The 18,040-nt window shown below is 42.6% G+C and overlaps 1 protein-coding gene across 4 annotated transcripts in view; it reads right to left on the bottom strand.

The window, feature by feature from the left end:
- The window catches only part of TIMD4 (T cell immunoglobulin and mucin domain containing 4), a 92,401-nt gene that overhangs the window by 22,824 nt on the left and 51,537 nt on the right, over positions 1 to 18,040 (bottom strand). For all 4 annotated transcript variants that reach the window (XM_070232992.1, XM_070232991.1, XM_070232994.1 and 1 more), the window contains exons 7-9: positions 8,585 to 8,923; positions 5,801 to 6,058; positions 4,681 to 4,764 (exon numbers count right to left, since the gene is read on the bottom strand). In XM_070232992.1, the coding sequence (XP_070089093.1) occupies positions 4,681 to 4,764; positions 5,801 to 6,058; positions 8,585 to 8,923 (681 nt within the window). The remainder of the gene's footprint in view (positions 1 to 4,680; positions 4,765 to 5,800; positions 6,059 to 8,584; positions 8,924 to 18,040) is intronic.

Here is an 18,040-nt window from a genome sequence, read left to right as displayed (position 1 = left end):
CAGCTGTATGAAATAAATACTACTGTTATCTCCACTGTATATTTGGAGGAAACTGAGATTTAGAAAAGGATAGAACAACTCACTCACCTGAGATTCTAAAAGAAAAGAAAAATCCCAGCACAAAATGGCCGAGCTGGGGTATAACCCTGAGCCTTCAGACTCCCCAGCTGAGCTCTTTTACCCCCACCCAATGCTACCCAGAAGACTGTGAGGAGAAAAGACGAGAAATAAAGGATCTGGGATATTGTTGAGGCGGTGAAAGTGAACCTGAGGCATAATCAACAGAGGACGGAATCCCAAGCCACCCAATTTTATTTAGGAAATGACATAGTCATGTGGCTCTGTTGCCTGGCTTCAGAGCCCCGACCCAATAGAGACTGGGTCTTTAGGGAGTAATTTGGGGCCATTTCACACATTTCTGCTGCCAAGCCATAAATGAAATTAATCCTCAGGCTGGACAGAATGATTTGAGCTGCTAGAGAGGTAAGGGTTTGTATTCCCCAACAGACTTCTTTAGCTGTGCGGGACAATCCTAGGAGAGTTTTTATTGTTGCTGTTGTTATTGTTAATTGTTTGTGTTTGAATTGTGGTTCCTAACCATTTGGGGCTTTGCAGAACGCTTGAAGAATCTAATTAAAGTCCTAGACTTCTCCCCCCAGAAAAATATATATGCACACATACACACACGATTATATATAGAATTTCAGGGTGCCCGCCCCCACCCCCTAGCTCATTCACAGACAGCGCCGTCTAGGAGTGCATGGACACAGTTTAAAATCCCTGAAACCTGGCTGGGAGTCCCAGCTTTCCCTCTGCCCAGGTAGGCGATCTTAAGCAAGTCACTCCACATCTCTGGACTCCATTCTAGGCAGCCACAGAGCGGAGGTGAAGAACTGCCACTCTGGGGAATGGTAACTTTAGGGAACAATAATTTTGACAAGGTTCTCTTGAAGGATTTAAACCAGCCCTCAACCTTAGAAGCCTTGCCACCTAAAAGTTACATGAAGAAATGAGAAGGGAACTGGGGACATTTAGCCAGGGGTAGAGCACCCCACAGAGGCACGCAGGCCCTCTGAACTGGGTTGAAAGCTTTTTCATGTGGATGGAGAAGAAGTCTCACTCTGGAAGTGGCTCAGAGGGGGAGATGGGGTGGAGGGGAAGCAGCATAGCTTGATGTTAGTGTGGCATCCGCGTTGAACAGGCATGGGTTAAATCTAGGTCTGTCATTTACCAGACAAGTTATGCAACCTTCCTGAACTCTAACATGGAGGTGATAATCATGTCTAGCTCGCAGGATTTTGCGAAAAATCAAATGAGGTAATGCATGTAAAGGGCTCAGTCTTCAAACAAAGACAGACCTCAACAGGTGTTATCTTCTCTAATAAACTCTCTGACTCTCCATTTATTTATCTGTAAAATGGAGATAATAGCTGTACCTGACTAGAAGGTTCTTGTGAGACTTGAATAAGAAAACATATGTTAAAAACCCTTGGTACAGGACAGAACACATAGCTAAGTCCTCAGTGGGTGGTAAGTGCCGTTCTTATTAGGAATGTCTCATTATGAAATCCAATGGGAAGAGAAGACAGTAAAGGGAAAGAACATGACTGTTCACTTCAGACTGGAAGGCAAGGCGAGATCAAATAAGATCTAAGAGCATGGAATCAGAGCTGGACTTCCCGGATCTGGCACCTGAGAGCTACGAGGCCTTGGGAAAGTTACATGAAATAGGGATACGAACATCTGCTAAAGAGGGGTTGCACAAACGGCCCCATGAGGACAGCTTGGCATTGTGTCAGAACATGATACATGCTCTATAAACTCTGATTTCTTCCATAACGAGTAGATGTTACACGGAGGCTCACAGACCGCCTTGTGACAAGCTCCTTTTTCGCAGTGCAGCCTATGGCTATTATAGCAGTGTTCTTTCTCTCCTGGGATTTGTCAAGGAGGATTGAAATGAAAATTATCAGGGATATTACAGAAGAGGGTAAAACATCAGATGACCTCTTGCTCCGCTGCAACTCAGTCTAAAATAGTCCAAGATTTAAATGGCATAGATGATAACATTTTGAAAACTCCTTACCCACTCTGCATCCCTTTTCTAGTTGCTACCTTCTCTTTTGCCAGAAAATAGCCCCCACCCTTACCCCATCCCATGGACAAAGATTTGGATCTTCAGTGCCTCATTTCCCTTAGGTTTTCAACAACCAGTCCAGATTTTCTGTCTTCCCCCTGTACGAGTTAGTGCCTGCCAAAGCTTTTCCACTTTAGAGCATCCTGGCATTTCGTCTTGATTTACAAGCTTCCTTCAAAACCTATCCCCCTTGCACTCCCTCTTGTCTGTCCCTTCCAATTCTATCTTCTGAGCCTCTATGAGTGATGTCACATTGCCTCCTTCACAGAGTTAAAGGATGGCTGTTTTCTGGCTAATAAACCTATGGAAAGACACTCAAACTCTCTGTTAATCAGAACAACAAAAGAAGGAGATGACATTTTCTCAGAAGATTGAAAACAATTAAACCAATGGTCATATCAAGTGGAGGGAGGATAAGGGGAAGCAGATACTCTGTGGGTGGGAAAATAAATGGGCACAGCCTTTTCAAGAGGACAATTTTGAAATAGCTATCAAATTTAAAAGTGTACACTTCTTTCAGCCTAGCATTTCTACTTCCAGGTCACCACCCTAGCTAGAGAAACACTCGCATAAACATGTAAGGCGGCACTCACACACAAGGATGTTCACTGCAGGCTACTTATGATAATGAAACATTGGAACAACCTAACTGACCCTCGTTGGACAATGGATACTGTAAGTATCTGTAGCATAAAATTCCACCCAGCAATTTAACATAATGGTGCAGATCTACATGGACTGAAGAAGAAGGCGGGCCGAGGCATAATGTTAGGTGACAACAACAAATGCAAAAGGCTGCATACAGTATGATAGCATTTGTTAAAAATTCACACACAAAACAAATTGTCTATTTCTATATCTGTGCACACACACAAGGGAATAGAAAAAGATCTGAAGAATGATCATTTCAACTAATAGCAGTGATTATCTCAGAGGAAGGGCTGGGATTAAAGACAGGGAGTCAGAGAGAATTTTATTTCTGTCTTTTTTTATGTAATCCTAACAAAAATACATGAGTGTGATATGTAGTGTAATTTAAAATAAATTAGGAACATTTTGAAAAATGAATGCGTGATTTTCCTACTAGCGTTCCTAGCTTCAAGTCAGAAGTGGCTGAGGAAGAAGGGGAATCCCAACAGAGGGCTCGAAGAAATGAGCGGAGGAGGAAGCCAGCACAGATGCTTTGGGCATGTTTCGCTTTCATCCCAGCTTGCGGGAGGATGTAAGACGTGACCACAGTGGAACCAAAATAGCTGAATCCCAAGACAAGCAGGCAGATGACAGACTGTTCCCATGGCCAAAACAACCCACTCTCAGGAGCACAGCCCCCTTGCCTCTTGGCTGAGGAAATGTCACCAAGTCACTCATTTCCCACATCGATGCCTGGAATGTTGACTGGAGAACCCGACATTTGCACCCAGGAAAAAACAAAGGAAAAGAGAAAATAGGAATAGGTAAATATTTCCCTTCCTATTTTTGGTGCCACCCTCTCCCCTAAACCAACTTCTGTCATTAGAAAGAAGCGCTAATGTTTTCTGAGCATTCAGTACATGGTGGACACTCTTCTAAGTGCTCTACATGCATTCTCTCACTGAATCCTCAGAAAGAGACACAGGATACATGTTACTATTATTTCCTTTTTACCAACGAGGAAGCCAAGGCCCACAGAGATTAAGTAACTTCCTCAAAGTCACGCAGAGGCAGGATTTGTACCCAGGCAGAATGACGCTAGAGCACACACATGAACCGCTCTACTGCACTGCCTCCCTATGTTGTACTATCACAAGCCTTGATCTCTTTGCGCCATAGGTGTCTGTTTTCTTCTGCTTGATTATAAGCCCCATTAAGATAACATCTATCTTTTGAGATGCTACCATTTGAGTGCTTACTATGTACCAGGCATTTATCTAAGACCTTTACGTGCATGAAGTTATACAACTCTACAACAAACCTGGGAATAAACAGGCCAGAGACCCCCAACAAAAAGGAGTAGAGCTGAGAGTCAAGCCCAGGCAGTCCTCTCTAAATCCTTAGAAGAGTCCTTAGAAGAGTCCTTAGAATCCCCAAGGATGTGAAACACATCTTATTTTCAAGGCATTCTATGACCCTGGGCCCTAGTAAATCCTAAAGAAGTCTTAATGGATGGATCAAAGGACAAGTGAATGAAAGACTTCTCCCTCCACTGTAAAAAGCCGGTGAGGTCAACAAAAGAAGATTGATGTGCTTGGAATTATCACGAGACAGCTAAGCACCACCTGGCTTGGAGTGGAAGGGCAGATATTCCAGAGATATGCTATCATGGAGAACTGCACGAATGAATCAAGGTTGGTGTCTGTCTGTCTGTCTCTCTCTCTCTCAAAGCCACAAGAATGAATGAACCACAATTGAATGAACCACAATGAACCACAATGCTACCCTGACACCAGTTTGTCCTAGGTGGGCTTCATGGCACAGAGGACCCAAAAGTTATCTCTAGTCATCTGATTCAACAAGATTTTATTCTCCTAATCCAAGGGATGAGGAGAGAGTGTGTGTCCACAAACCTTTGGATGTGAGTAAGGCAATGTCTCCAGAAGTCACCTCGGTGATTCTCTGGGAGTCACTGGAGGGAGGGAAAGTTTCTGATTCTGGAAGAGAAAAAATGCGTGATAAAAGGCAGCTAAGAAAGCCTTCAAACCAACTTATGATTGTTTCCCAATGTTCTTTCCTCAGAATCAAAGGTTGAAACATGGTGGGAGCTTTGATAAGCCCCCATAAGTAACAGAGCTAGTAACTCAGTGAGAGTTCCAAGGTAAGGATCAAGAAGGATTGAGGAGAAAAAAGAAAGAAAGAAAGAAGAAACAAGGGTAGAACCAGTTCATCATCAAGGGATATTTTAAGGCCTCTAGAGGACTTTGCTCAGCCAATCTCCAATTCCCAGGCAGAGATTTAACCCCTGGCAGGAGGGAAATAGAGTTTGACCTGGGGTGACTTTTCCTGGTTCTTTAATAAATGTCTCCAAGACTCCTGGAAGGTCAACTGGAGTGTCAAAAAAGCTGACTTTTCAAAAACACAAAAGGAAAAAACAGACAAAGAAAGGAAACCATAAAACAAAGAAAAGGAACAGTTTAGTGAAACCACATCCTCAATGACACACACACACAAATTCAGTTTAGGTTGAATTGTATCCCCCCCAAAATTCACATGTTGAAATTCTTACCCCCAGTACATGAGAATGTGACTATACGTGGAGAAAGAAGTAATTAAGGTAAAATGAGGTTATGTGAATGGGCCTAATCCAATATGACTGGTATCCTTATAAGAAGAGGAGGTTAGGATACAAACATGCACAGAGGGAAGACCACGTGAAGACACAGGGAGAAGATAGCCATCTATAAGCCAAGTAAAGAGGCCCCAAAGTAAATCAACCCTCCTGACACCTTTATCTCAGACTTCTAGCCTCCAGAATAGTGAAAAAATAAATTTCTGTTGCTTAAGGCACCCATTCTGTGGTATTTGTTATGACAGTTCTAGAAAACTAATACACACACACACACACACACACACACACACACCCCAAGAGCAGGTCTCTGGACTGTCCCGTTCAATGGGAGAACCCTGTTCCAAGAGAGTAAGATACATATGACCAGCAGAAGAGAAAGAATGGCCAATTGTACCACATACCTGAAGGGAGGGTAGGCCCCTCTGTGGGAGGTTCAATGGTTGGAAGAATTGTGGTTGCCTCAGGAAGGGAGCTCAGTGTTGTCAGAGGGCATGTGGTTGCCGTTGTTGTGAGGGCAGTGGTGGTTTTTGTCTCAAGTGGTGTTCTGGTTGTGAGGGCAGGTGTCGTCATGACTGTTGTTGGAAGCACCGCTGTGGTTGTCGTCACAGCAGTGGTGGTGGTTGGATGACGGGTTGTTGCTGACTGCGTGGTTGTTGGGGCTGTAACCAATAGAAGAGATGTCTGGTATCAGGTGGAGATGGAGGAAAAGGGAAACAGTACAAATATGTCTGGGATCCATCCATTTCTCTGCATTCCTGCTGCCCTCACCTAGTCCACTAGCTGGGACCATTGTAGTGCCCACAAAAATTGGGTTTCTTGCCTCTATGCTTGACCTTTCCGATCCGTTCTTCACACATTGGCTATAACAATCTTTTAAAATGACAAATCTAATTATGTCAGTCCCCTGCTTAAAAGTTTTTACTGGATCCTCCTTGCCCTTAAGATAAAGAATCCACCTCCCAACCTCAGCCTACAAAATTCCACCTGATCTGGCTCTTTCTTTCCAATCTCCTGTCAATCTACTCATCTTACTTTTCCCCCAGTCCACTGGCCTTTCTTCAGTTCTTCGAACATATTAGGAACCTTCTATCTGGAGGAACTTTGAACCTACTGCTTCCTGGTCTCTCCCTTCACTAGGCTAACTCTTACTTAACCCTCACCTCTCAGCTAAAAGGGCACTTCTGCAAGGAGGTCATCCATATTGTAAGAAGAATTAGGTTTCTTGATTTTGAGCTCTTGTACTTTACCTTGACAACATTTATAGCATTTCATAACTACACATTTATCTGATGATTATTGTTTAACACCTGCTTCTCCCACTACTCTGTTAGACCCAGAAGGGGAAAATCTGGTATTTATTTTGTTCTCTGCTACAAATCTAACACCTACCACAGTGCTGGCATGTAGTGGGTGCTCCATAAACATTGCACGAATGAGTGAAGGAACAATTGCATCGAAAGTGAGCCCAAACACAAAATTCCAGTCAAGCAAGAGAATAAGCTCTAGAGATCTGCTGTATAAGATTACACCTATGGTTCAAAATAATATATTGTACACTTGAAAATTTTTTAAGGTAGGGTAGAACTCATCTTAGGTGTTCTTTTTACAATGAAATAAAATTAAAATTAAAATCTGAGAAAAAGTGAGCCCAAAGTATGCAACATGGCATGAGAATGTAGTCTCTTTCAGATATTAAAGATTAGTTCATGCCAACACCACTCACCCTCTAATGATTTGAATTTGGGTTCATTAGCCACAGTTATTCTATAGATACCACCTTCTCTTTTCTTTTTATTGCAGTAACATTGGAGTATAACATTATATAGCTTTCAGATGTACATCACACCACCTTCTCTTAAAAATGCCAAATTTCCATTAACTCTAATGGACCAAAGAGACACTATTAGTTTCAAGTAACTTAGAAATGACCCCATAGAGTATTGAGGTCAACAAGCATTTTATAAAATAATATCTGGTTATACTAGGCTTGAAAAAAGAAGATTCAGATTGGCATCATTTAACTTCAATAGATCAGAATACCTGCTATCTCATAGTTGCTTCGAGAGAAAAATATACTAACGTGTATGAAAGTTCTCCACTTAAAAGCATCCACGTCAGTTGTTCTCAAATTTCAGAGTGCATTTGAGTCACTGAAAATCTTGTTAAGTGTATGGCTATTTAGACCCTGCCTTCCAAGATGCCAATCCAGTTAGGAATAGAGCTCAAGAATCCTCCATTATTGATGCAGATTGAAAACAGAGCTTCTTTTGAGAGGCTCCATTTCAGCCAAGCAGGAAAGGTGATTATTGTTAGCGTAATTCAACTGTAGCCTGCCCTCCATGCAGCTTATATCTTTAGGAATTCCACCATATTCCAAATGTTATCAAAAGCAATGATAACAACAGAAGGAAAGAACACCTGAAAACTGCTAGGAGTCTCTCCAAATGCCATGCCCTTTCCCTCTGCCAGAAGTCGCAAACTATCAGCTTACGAGCTGAAGCTGACCCATGGAAACATTTTATTTAGTTTACCCAGTATTTTCTTTAAAATTTTGAAATCTTTGCCGATGTGCAAAAATCCATATAGTTCACACAAAAGTTGAGAGATCTGTAAACACCAGACCCAAATTTCTGCAAGGTAACAATCCCCTAGATAAGAAGCAGCCGTCCTCCTCAGATTGACCCTGCAGTTCACTGCTTCCCTTCCCCAACACCCAACCCCTACTCACTCATTTCTGTGGCCTTCCTGGCCCACATGGGCATTGCTTCATACCGTGGCTCCTCCAGTCATAGCAACACATCTCAATTATTTATTTATTTATTTATTTTTTGAGGAAGATTAGCCCTGAGCTAACATCTGCCGCCAATCTTCCTCTTTCTGCTGAGGAAGACTGGCCCTGAGCTAACATCCGTGCTCATCTTCCTCTACTTTATATGTGGGACGCCTACCACAGCATAGCTTGCCAAGTGGTACCATGTCTGCACCTGGGATCCGAACCAGTGAACCCCGGGCAGCCGAAGTGGAACGTGTACACTTAACCACTGCGCCACCAGGCCAGCCCCGCATCTCAAATTTAATCTGCCCACTCTTTGCTTAAGCAGCTACAGCCTCTCCAACACCACCCACTGAATCCATTAACCACTAAGTCTCTCCTTCCACAGACAGGAGACTCTTCAAGGGCTCACCTCTCCTCAGCAGCAGACGAATGTTCTTCTTCACATCGTTGAACCAGCCAGGCACCTCTATGCGGCAGCAGTACACACCGCTGTCGCCTTCATTGGTGTTGAAGATGGTCAAGGACACATCGCCTCTCTTGATATTCCCCAGGAGTTCGTATTTTGACGACTTCCTCGAGAGCACACTCCCCCCGTTGGTGTGGAGAAGCTCCTCATTGCATTTGGAGTTGGGACACTGGCCTTTGCCCCAGCACATGCTGTTGCTGCTCTCAGACCAGAAGGAGTGCATACAGGGCAACGTCGCAGTCTGACCCAAAGTCGCTGTCATGACAATCTCTGAAGCTGAAGCTGTGAGGAAAGATGAGAAAACTAGGTCGTACAGTACTAAAATCTCTCAAATATGCCACACAGGGATTGCACAGATAGATGCTTCTAGGCAGATGAAGAGAGTCATAGTGTATCTGTTTCTTTCACCTAAATTCTGATGTGCCCTTCGCTGCTGCTGAGCTCCTGACTCTACACCCTTCCAGCCTCCAAGTGGAAACAATTGACCCACCTGAGTCTCTGAACTCATCTCCACAGCAAGACCTTTTTGATGACTTAAAAACTCTCATCTTGAGTACTATTCAATAAACCAATAAACTCTCCAGTGAAAAATCCTGACCCTTTAACCCAATTCCACTAACTCATGTAAACAGGTCCAAAACCAGCACTCTACCCACTGTATCTCAATAAGCAGTGATCATGGACTACTGACGAATGACTCAAATGGGTCTCCCTCTGTCTTCCAACCCAGAGAGGACTATGGCAGGAAGATAGGCTGTTGAATTATATTCTATTGTCCTTCTCTACTTGTAGTTTTAGAAGTAGAAATTAATTGCTTTGGACCATTTGTTTGTTATTAGAGAATATGAAGTTAGGTGGAGTTTGAGGATTTTTTAATGTTAGGACTGGAAGGGACCATAAGAATGATCTAGAATCGCAGCTGTGACATACGAAAATGCTGGAGGGTTAGTTTTTCCATGTTAGATATGTGAGATGGAAGGTATCACCATTTCTAAAATAAAGTATCCATGTCCCCCAACTTTGGCTACTTATCAGCATGACCTAGAGAGCTTGTTAAAAATACATATTTTGGATGGGGCTGGCCCAGTGGTGTAGCAGTTAAGTTCATGTGCCCCACTTCGGTGGCCTGGGGTTTGCTGGTTTGGATCCTGGGCATGGACCTACGCACCACTTATCAAGCCATGCTGTGTCAGGCGTCCCACATATAAAGTAGAGGAAGATGGGCACAGTTGTTAGCTTAGGGTCAATCTTCCTCTGCAAAAAGAGGAGGATTGGTGGCAGATGTTAGCGCAGGGCTAATCTTCCTCAAAAAAACAATACATATTTTGCGGCCAGCCCTGTGGCCAAGTGGTTAAGTTCATGTGCTCCACTTTGGTGGCCCGGGATTCACCAGTTCGGATCCTTGGTGTGGACCTACACACCACTCATCAAGCCATCCTATGGTGGCACCCCACATACAAGAACTAGAATGACCTACAACTAGGATATACAGCTATGTACTGGGGCTTTGGGGAGAAAAAAAAAACGGGAAGATTGGCAACAGATGTTGGCTCAGGGCCAATCTTCCTCACCCAAAAAAAGCATACTTGAAAAAAATACATATTTTTATTGTCCAACCCAGAGTTAGAATCTCTGGAGCCAAGGCCCATGGAAATGTATATAACCGAGTTCTCCAGGTCATTCTGATATCATTGGCCACTCATCCCGGGTTTGAGGATCACTAGACAAGCTCTCCTAAGGTTACTTCCATCTTTGAGAATCTGCAAAACATTTTCACGGTTGCAAATGTTAAGCCCACTGGTTTCATTGAGCATCAGCGATTGTTCTAAACCAAATAAAAGCTACTGAAGTGAGAGCGAGGCAGGCCAAAGCTCCAAATCTTCACGATACATCCTGCTCCCTCTTGGTACCTAGGTCTCTGCTCATTATTTTCTCCAAAGTACCCTCCTGTGAGACTCTCTATTCACAAATCTTGTTGACCCAGTAGGCTAAATTGTATAAAACACGGCCAGCAGCACCCTGTCCCTCCCTGACCCAGGTGTCAGGAACATCCAGATATCCTTCTCCAAGAGAAGGCAGGCACAGCCCTAAGAGTCGCTCACATAGCAAGCAGAACATTGTGGTGCCTGGGTTTTTCACAGTTGGCTTTCATGATGAAGGTCATTCCAAATTCAGACCAGTCTGCAGCCTTCCCTGAACTCACAGTCTCTTTGCTTTGCCGCCGTGGAAGTGTTTCCCAGATTGTAAATGCTGTGGAATCCCATTTTGCCCCCAAGGAAACCAAGAGAAAAATAAGAAATTCATTGTCTTCACCCTCAGCTGTGTTAGCAACACAGAAAACATGCACCTAGACCTATAACTTCTAAAATATGAGTTAGTTCCTATGAATATTTGGTAAATTAATTTTTTTAACGTGCAAGATTTCTCCTAGAGATTCAAGAGTTTATTTTCCCAAGTATCATAGCATAGAAGGAAGTAGGCTACTACTCAATAAGGAAAGACGCGAGAGAAAAACTGGCAAAGGACTTAACAGGCAATTCATAAATGAAGCCAGTAAATTTCTTTTACTAGATTGGCAAAAATTTAGAACACTGATAATATCAAGTGTTGGCCAGACAGAGATCTAAGAAATGACTTAACCTACTGGAGTAAACTGGAGTGAAATGGGGTGTGAGTTGGTACAGCCGTGCTTAGGGGTAATTTGGCAGTTTCTGTGAATACTCAACATGCATGTCTTAGATAAGCCAGAGCAATTTCATGTTTTATTATTTACCCTGGAAAAACACACGTGTACAAGGAGACCTATTTGCAAATGTTTACTGCAGCCCTCATAGATATGTGAATGGAATGAACAAGGTGTATATGAGGAGTGGCTAAACTATGGCGGATTCCCTCCGTGGAATCATATGTAGACAACTAATAGGATTAGAGAGATCTATATCAATTGGCATGAAAACTCCAAGCCTCATTAATGTATGAAAAGGGCAAATTCCAAAGCAACGCATAAAATATAAAACCATTTTGTAAAATAAATAAATAAGACAGTTTGCGTTTTTTTGTGGGCACAGACATATGAAGGCAAATGCATGTAGAAGTGGCTGGTGGGATGTACACCCAGCTCCTTGTGTCAGTCACCTCCATGATCAGGGGAAAGGGACTGGGCTGGGGGTAGTAGTCAAAAGGGATTTTAGCTTTATAACATTTTAATTTCTTTCACCAAGGGTGTTTCTGTATTACTCATCTGATCAAAAATTAGTATAAAAAAAAGGAAGCAGGCAATTTGGTGTGGCAGAAAAACACCCATTAGGCTTATGTTAAAAACCTCATTCTGCCAGCCACTGCTTTTGTGTTCTTGGAGGAAAGGCACAATAACCCTGCCCTCATTATTATCATAAGACAAAGGACAGAGAGAATACTCCCCTGAGGTATAGTTCTAAGCATGAGATGAAGTAGAAAATGCTACATGAAATTAATAAAGAATTCGTACAAGTAACCAAGCACTCAGAATGTAGAAATAGGACAGGAAACTCTTCCTTCCATCTGCAAATGTATACTGGAGCAAAGGAATTGTTGATATCAAATCAATTCCCCTTTCTGGGGAATTACCCAGGATCGTGGGTTCAACCTCAGTTCTGCTGCCAGCTTGGTTCTTTCTCTAGGTGGGGACCTTAAGAAAGACCCTTCCCCCACCCAGGTCTCAGTTACACCTTCTACAGAGAGAAGGATTTGATTCTGCATCTTTTAAGAGCACATCCAGCTCTGACTGATCCTCGGTGATTCTCTCTCTTCTGAATTGGTCATTTTAGAAAAGGTACAAATGGAGAACTGACAGTTCTGCAGGTGCCGCCTCCTTCAAATAAAGCTGGAGAAGCCCACTCAGTCAGCATCCAGCCAGTAGCAGGGAATGCGGACACAGACTCTGGCAACTTCCAGCATAACAAAGTCCTCCACACCTCAAATTCCAAAGACAAAGAACAGTAAAAAACGTTGATAAAGAAAGTGACCGGGACTGCTTTCATTCCACTCACTCCTACAGAGTATGTGGGGAGAGAGGCGGCTAAGAGAATTAGCACAAGGGGACCAGTTCTCTGATGAGCACTCCAGGGAGGACAGGAACTCACAGCAGAAACACCTACAGTGGTCCCGAGGCCACGGGTGCTCAGGAAGGGCCTGACTCAGGTGGAGACCTGAGAGTGTGCGGACTCATAGAGGAAAGAAGGACAGAAAGAACAACCTGACAAAGGGGTGGAGAGAACACATTTGTTTTCCTTGGAATGTAGATGTTTTCTCATGAAGCACATTTGAAAGATTCGTGTGCCCTGTACCACCAGGGAGGCAACGGTCTGAACTGGCCCAAACTGAGTGTGTCCATTTTTGTTGTCCAAAACCTGGAAACAATGTGCAGAAAAGAAACCTCACCTTGAAGCCTCATCCCCAGCAAAATAAAACAAAACAAAAAGCAAACAAAAACTCCTGAAAATAAAGAGAAAAAAAAGAATTATAATAAGAGCTCTTCCTGGAACAAATTGCCCCAGCCCTGACTGTGCTAATAACACTGCAGATGAAGTTTCTTTTCCCCGCTTCATCTGACCCCTTATTCCTGTGTGTCTTCTTAAATTGTCATTTCTTATATGAACACAAATTACCCCACCCTAAAACCCCCAAAGCAGTCTCAGGGTGAACCTTGTGAAACAAGGAAGGAGAGAGACCCTCTAAAGAAGAACACCTGGGGGGATGCCAGCAAGAAGTGGGCTTCTGCTCTCCTGAGGCCCAGTCAGCCGTGGAAAGCCCTCACAGGGTGCCAGGCTGTCCAGCCTCTTGAATGGAAGGTTTCAGAACACTTACTCAGATAAAGCCGCCCGAGCTCAATCAGCACCCAGAGAATGAGAGGCTTTTCAGACATTTTGACTGTTGGTAGGTCCCAAGAGTCTGTCCATCTGTCCAAAGTCCATTTCTTATACTCCAGTTAATGCTGACAGGGCGGGACCTTTAGTTTCATTTCTCTTTTTGCCTCCTAACCTTCCCTTTCCCCCATCCTGAACGTCCTCCCTCAATCTAGGACGCACGATAAAATGTGCTAAGCACTTTTCTCCTGGCCACTAGGGTGAGTGTGCTAATATGCGGACTGATGGTGTGGGTGTACATGTACTCCTTTGTCCGTGCACGTAGGGGTATTTCCTACATGTGCATGAGCATCCATGTGTGTGCTTGTGTGTATGTGCATGTGTAAGCTGCACATGAACCACTATCCACCTGGCTACTGTGCAGCTTATAATAAAATGCAATTAACTCTCCCCACGGGTAGTTGTTTACACGTGGACTCCTCATAGGGACCCAGGGAAAGTTAGATGGGAATGTGGCTCTGCTCCCATTCTGGGCTTTCCCTCGCCCAGACCCTTGGCCCCCGTGCCCTGATAATGGAGAAAGAAAAGCAGAACCATAATCAACCGTCATATAAACCAGAATCACCATTAGACTTTACTGGACAAGGAAAGAAGAGGCACGATAGAGGAAGCATGCTGTGGTCATCACAAGACAGGCTCAGGCAACAAACAAGCCCAAGGTCTGGGCCCAATGCCCGCACTTGTTAGTGAAGCCAGTTGATGGGGAAGAGCACAAAAGATGCTTCATGAACCAGATTACAGGGCTTGAACTAAATGATGTTTATAACCCTTGGGGACTCTACAGAATCAGTGATATATCCAGGACCACAAAACCAATTAGAGGAGGAATCAAATCAATGCTCACCAACCAGGTGTGATTTCTAAAGATTTAGATTACGGATTTATATCATCCCCGTTGGTTACTGAATGCTTAATTATAAGCCAGGCACTCTGCTAAGTGATATAGATGTATTATCTAATTCTTACAACTCTAAGAACTAGATAATATTATTTTTCCCATTTAACAGATGAGGAAACTGAGGCTTAGAGGAGATGCTTAAATGGCATTCACAGCTAAAAGGTTGCAGAAACAGGACTCAAGCCCCAAAGTTCCTGATCACAAAGCCCATGCTCTTAATCCCCACACCCTCCTTTGACCTGTGATCCTTAGCGTCATGCAGCCAGAAGACCAACCACACCAGCAGCCAGCTCCTACCCAGCCCCAGAGAGGGAATTTAAGAATGCACAAATGTTCTAGGTTTAAAAGAAAAAATCCTCATTTGATTGTAACCCGTCAAACAAGCCTCAAACATTCAACATTGCTCACACTGAAGGTATTGGGGAAAACACAAATATTGGGTGAGGTTCTGGACTCAGAGAAGCCAGAAAACAAGCTGATAGAATGAAAATAGAGGATTCAGAGAAAATCTTCCTGCTGAATGCCCACTAAACTGGGGGATTTTATCTCTGGATAAACTGAATGGCCCTAATAAAACGCTTACAGATATCGATATTTGGGTGTCCCCCAACAATCCCGCACCATCCCCTTCAATAAAGTCACCAGTGCAGGAGCCGCAGTCATGCACACAGCATTCCTAATTAGGTTTCATGTGTCACTGTAAATATGAATGGATACCCGAGGATCACTAGACGTTTAGGGAAGGGCTTCAACGTGAAAAAGATACAAAGACAACATCGAAGATGGCTTTTTCACTCACATGTCTAACAAATTGATAGAATGACTAGAAGAGCTAGAGGCTGGACAGACAACTCTCTCTCTCCAGGTGGCCTTCCCATAAGGCATCTTGGGCTTCCTTACAGAATGGCAGGCTCAAAGCAGATGGGTTTCTTACAAAATATCTGGATTTTTCAAAAATGAGCATTCCAACAGGCTCAGGAAGAAGCTGCATTAGATGTGATTCAGTATCGTTTCCACTGTATTCTAATGGTCAAAAAGCAGGCTATAAGGCCATCTCAGATTCAAGTAGAGGCAACAATACAAGGATGTGGATACTAAGAAGTTCATTGGTGGTGAAGGGAAGCATCTTTGGAGACTAGTTACCATAACCACCAAACCAGGCTGGAGCAGAAGAGCAGGGGACTGAGGTTTGGGGTGGTGGTGGTGAGTATAACTGGTAAGATTATTTCATGCTTTTAGGTATTTTGGAAATAGATTTGAAAGGTCTTTGACAGATAGGTTAGAACGCTCAGGATGAATTTTGATGGACACTTGAGAAATCAAGAGAAGGAAAAAATGAGGCAATTAGTACAATTAGAAAACATAAAATGTTACACAAGAAAGAATATGTAATTATAGTTCTTGAAAGTATTTGTTCAATGTGAAAGATAATTATATGCTGGTAATAATGTAAACTGTAGCTACTGGATTAATGCAAAATTGTGACATGACTGCATTGGGAAGATGGGCAGAGAAAAAGTGGGATGGTGGTACAAGAAAGCCAAACTCTATTCACTCTTAAGGAAGGTCAATAGATAATGTCATAATTGATTGATCTGACAATATCAGTATAAGCACATTATTAGTAATATGGAGGGAAAAAATAGAAGAAAAAACTCCAAAAAGTTTAAATTTTATGGGAAGGAACTGACTACTTTTTAATTATAAGCCTTTTAGAATAATTTTACTTTTAAAATGTACATAGTGAGCACACCTAGCACCCAGATCTTAATTTCTAAATACCATTCTCCAGTAGAGGGAACCAGGGCTCCTTGGAGAAAGGGCCCTAGGACTGGGGCAGGAAATATTTAAAATGAGTCGGGAGCATCTCGTTGGCTAGAAAGTATAGAAGTACTCCCCCAAAACCCCACAGTGATGGGACTGTTAAAGGAACACAGGGAACAAAGGAAAGAGCTCCCAATGACCAAAGTTGGAAAAATCTTAGCAGCAAAATAAATAGAGTAGTACTGGATAATAACCCAAAGTATGAAATAAATATCTATGCTGCTATAAATAAGTGATTGAATCAAATAAGTGGGGGAGAAGAGATAAATCTTCCGTCTAGAAGAATTCCAAATAATTTATGTTGATACTCCCTCCTCAAAGACATGATGCATAACTCCCACTCCTGAAGTATGAGCTGGACACAGCGTCTTCCTTCCAAAAAAAATAAAGTGTGGAGAAGGAGGAAAAAGACTGACTTTACAGCGGAGAGACATGGCAGGCGATCAAGGTCAACATCAACAGAGATGAATCATGTTGACGGTATGCAGCCTTGACACAATGTGATGTAAATGGCATTTTACCTCTGTGGTCTTCCTCCTAAGAACCATAATCCTAGCGCAATCATGAGAAAAACAGCAGACACAAACAAATTGAGGGACATTCTACAAAATATCTGACAAGTACTTCTCAAAACTGTCAAGGTCATCAAAAACAAGGAAAGTCTGAAAAACTCCTATAGCCAAGAGGAACATAAAGAGATATGACAATAAAATGTAACATGGTCTCTTGGATAGAATCCTAGAAAGAAAAAAGCCAACACATAAAAACTAAGGAAATCTTTGGACTTTGGTTAATAATAATGTACCAGGATGGGTTCATTAAGTGCAACAAATATACCACACTAATATAAGAGTTAACAATAGGAGAAACTAGATGTGGGGTGTATAGGAACTCTCTGTATTATCTTCCTAATTTTTCTCTAAATTTAAAGGTATTTTAAAATAAAGTTTGTTTTTCTAAATGTACGTATTCTTTTATTTTAGAAATGCAAATGTTAATAGTAACTTGATATCTGGAAGGGGTCACACACTGGAAAAAGATACTAAGCTTGGTTTTCTTCTTTTTCTAACTTAAGGTCCATGGACAGGCTTCAGGGAATTCACGAACATTCTAATATTGGATGTTCACTTTGTATTACTGTATTAAAGCATATTATTCTTGAGAAAGGTCCATAGCAGTTCTAGGTATTTCATGTCTTTGCCGTCTTCTTTTTCTGCATATAGAGGTTTGCTGCTGGAGGGCCAGTCCGCCCTCATTCTCAGCCAATGCAGTGCATGTGAAGTTGATTTCATTCATGGCCATGGTGTTTGGCTCAAGGGTGGACAAGTCACCCAAACAAAGCCAAGAATACAATCTTGGCACATTTACTGGGACTTTTGAGAGATAGAAACCGTCCCTATTTTCCACTGGTCTTTGATCTGTGAGGATATGAGCCAGAATTTTAGACATTGTGCCACAAATGAGTGAAGTCCGCCTGATAAGAGAACCAAACAGGCAGAAGGCAAGCGGAGAAATAGACAAGCCTAGGTCTTTGACAAGCTTTCAGCACCTGAAACAAGGCACATCAATGTGCCAATAAACTCTCTTTTGGACTTAAGACAATTTGTGTTGGGTTTTCAGTCATTCGGAATCCAAAGACCCCAAGTTCTTAAACCTAGAAGCGCCTCTACATAGTGGTAATTCAGCTGGATGGCTGAAGTTTTTCCAATCTTAAGAGTTTACACTATTATCTGGTCTGACTACCTGCCTCACCAAACACCTGCTTTCACTCTC

Source organism: Equus caballus, chromosome 14 (genome assembly GCF_041296265.1).
Source record: "Equus caballus isolate H_3958 breed thoroughbred chromosome 14, TB-T2T, whole genome shotgun sequence".
NCBI lineage: Eukaryota > Metazoa > Chordata > Mammalia > Perissodactyla > Equidae > Equus > Equus caballus.
This window is presented reverse-complemented; position numbering and strand designations above follow the sequence as displayed.